Below are 2,712 nucleotides of genomic sequence, written 5' to 3'. Positions count from 1 at the left end.
GATGCTATTTATGAATAACATTCTTTAAGCATTTTTGTAAAACGAACGAAGTCGATATTAGGTATCAAGATTGACTTGATTTGCTCACAACATTGATTTGAAAAAGAACATCGTACCATGTTACAAGAGAAATTATAAAGTTAAAGTCTTTCAGTTATTCTGCAAGTGTTGTTGCTTCATGTGATGTCGTAGGATCGTTTGGTTCACCATGAACGTTACAAAGTTGATATCTTAATAACCGCCTTAACGCTTTCAATTCGGAATTCCCAGCGAGTATCGCTTAATTTTTTAAGGGTGCAGATTTTCAAATGCTGCCTTAAAATTTTCCATCTATTTACTATTGCTGCTAATAAAGTAAATATTTTTAAAGGATACCGAATAAACATTAAAAGACTAAATTATAATTGTGACATCCACATGGTTCTCTTTTGCAAGACCTTGTTTTTTCCTTTCATGTTGCCGCCATTCTCATAACCCTGTTCCCTGTAATGGTTAATATTGAGGGCGTGATCACTGTGCACCAGTTGTATCACAAATTTCCAAAATTTGAATGAAATATGTATTCTTTAATGCTAATATTGTGGATTTAACTTGCGATACCATTAATTCTATCAAATCGTTTTGTATATTTTTGCCAGAACAATGGTGAGCCAACTCATATTTCGTCGTTTAGCTGCGTGTCTTTTCAGACAGCGTACCCGAATGAAAAAATAAAAATTTTTCTGAAAATTTTAGGTTCTAGGTCTAGTGTTAGAAGGTTAAACATAATACATTAATAATAATAAAAGTAATTTTTAAATTTTGACATATAAAATAATTTAGAATATGTGATCCCTAGATGGCGCACTTTTAACTATCATTTAAATTTATTCGCAAAATGTCAAAAATTATTTCAAAATCAATTTTATAAGACCATTTTTATGATTTGCATTCGAAAACACGAAATGTTTTAAAAAAATTTTAATTAAACGAAAATATTTATAAAATAATTAGATAAAAATGAGTAAAACCGTCGATTCTGTTATATTTCTAGCGAAATATATAAATCAACTAGAAACTATCATTGAGACATGTTCCCTACAGCCTCTGGTGAAGAAAGTTGTTAAAAAACTTGTTATTGCTGAAGTAAAAGAAGATGAAGAGAAAGTAGATGAGAAAACTGATGATAAAAAAGGTGATGAAACAGTTGAAGAAGAAGAAACTATTCCAGTTATTAATAAAGAATTGGCGTCACTAAAAGTGTATCAAGAAACTGAAGATATTTATGAGCCACAAATGTGTATTTGGGATTTTATGGGAAAAGAAGATTTAGAACAGTTTTTGTCGATTAATAATAGAGGAAAATTAAGGGAAATATTAGGTATTAATATTAATTAGGTGGTCAAAACATTTTATTAAAAATAATTAAAGGATACCTAGTAATAAAGTAAAAATAAAATTATTTTTAGAGCAAAGATTAGGAAAATCTCCAACTGGTTTTAGTAAACTAATAGCAGTGGAATTTCTTTTGGATGCAACAAATTTTTGTCGTAGATCAACATTTAATACTGAACAATGTGGAAGTATCATATCAATGTTGTATTGGACTCATAAATTTTTTACAAGCAATTTATTTGTTTGTCCTGAAGACGTTTTTAATTACTTTAGACAATTCTTAGTGTTCCACGTCTTATTTGTAAGAAACTTTTATTAAAATATTCCATTTAAACGTTTTTTTTGTTTATACAGTTTCCTCCAACACATTTGAATCTCTTTACCCCCGAAGAAGGAGAAGTAGTGTTAAAATTTTTCTTTCGGCTTTATCTTCGTCATTTACCCTTAGTAAGAATGTTAACTTTACCGAATTTTGGTTTTGAATTGGAATATGTTCTTGAACCTGATATGAAACCGGATAAAGGAAAAGGGAAAGGTAAAGGGAAAGGAAAAGATAAGAAAGGTGGCAAAAAGAAGAAATAATTAAGTAAAAAGATAATTTAGAAGAGAGCAATGAATGTATGAATGAAAATAGAATTAAAAGAAAATGTTGAGGTTGTATATCGTCCGGATTCATAATTTACTTTTTATTCATTTCTGTGTGAAATATTAGAAAACCACCAAGGTTGAAACTCACGGTTGGAACTTGTAACCGTAATTTTAGCGTGAAAAGGTCATCGTTTATTCTTAAATATCTACAACAAAGGTTAACGTTTTTTTTAAATTTCTTTTAGATCGATAAATAGTCATTTTTACATTCTCGCATACAGGAAATATTACAAATTAAAGTATTGTGATTGTGGAAAAAACTAGTCTCATATATAAATATTTAAAGGTTTTACATAAGATATGAACATTCATATTAACATGGCTATGTTAAAAGACTAACCAAATATACAGGTGTCCCGAAACTCAACGTCAAGCGGGCACCGGGTGAGAGGCCAACTCACACCTGTTCTGGTAAAAATAAGAACAAAATTCTATGTCTCTTAGTTAAGTGGTAACAGACATATTTTTGAAAATGTTAGAAATCGTTTCCGTACATCCTACCTTTAGGTACTACTGTCCGAAATGTTCGCAATTTAATAGTGATGTTTTTAATAATGTATTCCTTGTGAACAATGCTACTATAGAAGTCACAAATCAAACAACAAAAGTCGTTTTTACTTTTACCTACATCATATTTTAAAAGTCGTTAGCTTTGCAAAAAAAAAATATTAATTTGATTGAGTTAAGGTT

At 29.4% G+C, this 2,712-nt stretch overlaps 1 protein-coding gene across 1 annotated transcript; it reads left to right on the top strand.

Annotated features, from left to right (window-relative positions):
• The first annotated feature begins 882 nt into the window (after nucleotides 1-882).
• On the top strand, nucleotides 883-2,034 carry LOC111415545 (uncharacterized). The gene is made up of 3 exons (XM_023047276.2): nucleotides 883-1,360; nucleotides 1,449-1,675; nucleotides 1,729-2,034. Exons 1-3 carry the CDS (start codon nucleotides 1,000-1,002, stop codon nucleotides 1,954-1,956), a joined length of 816 nt encoding a protein of 271 aa, XP_022903044.2. The 5' UTR covers nucleotides 883-999; the 3' UTR covers nucleotides 1,957-2,034.
• Nucleotides 2,035-2,712: the final 678 nt, after the last annotated feature.

This window comes from Onthophagus taurus, chromosome 6 (assembly GCF_036711975.1).
Source record: "Onthophagus taurus isolate NC chromosome 6, IU_Otau_3.0, whole genome shotgun sequence".
NCBI lineage: Eukaryota > Metazoa > Arthropoda > Insecta > Coleoptera > Scarabaeidae > Onthophagus > Onthophagus taurus.
The sequence above is the reverse complement of the archived record's forward strand: the minus strand, read 5'-3'. Positions and strand labels throughout refer to the sequence as shown.

What these genes read in the sequence shown, in the direction of transcription:
- LOC111415545 (XM_023047276.2), top strand. Translation starts at nt 1,000, where the DNA reads ATGAGTAAAACCGTCGATTCTGTTATATTTCTAGCGAAATATATAAAT. An exon ending in AAAATTAAGGGAAATATTAG is followed by an intron (nt 1,361 to 1,448) that starts GTATTAATATTA and finishes AATTATTTTTAG; the next exon opens with AGCAAAGATTAGGAAAATCT. An exon ending in TAGTGTTCCACGTCTTATTT is followed by an intron (nt 1,676 to 1,728) that starts GTAAGAAACTTT and finishes TTGTTTATACAG; the next exon opens with TTTCCTCCAACACATTTGAA.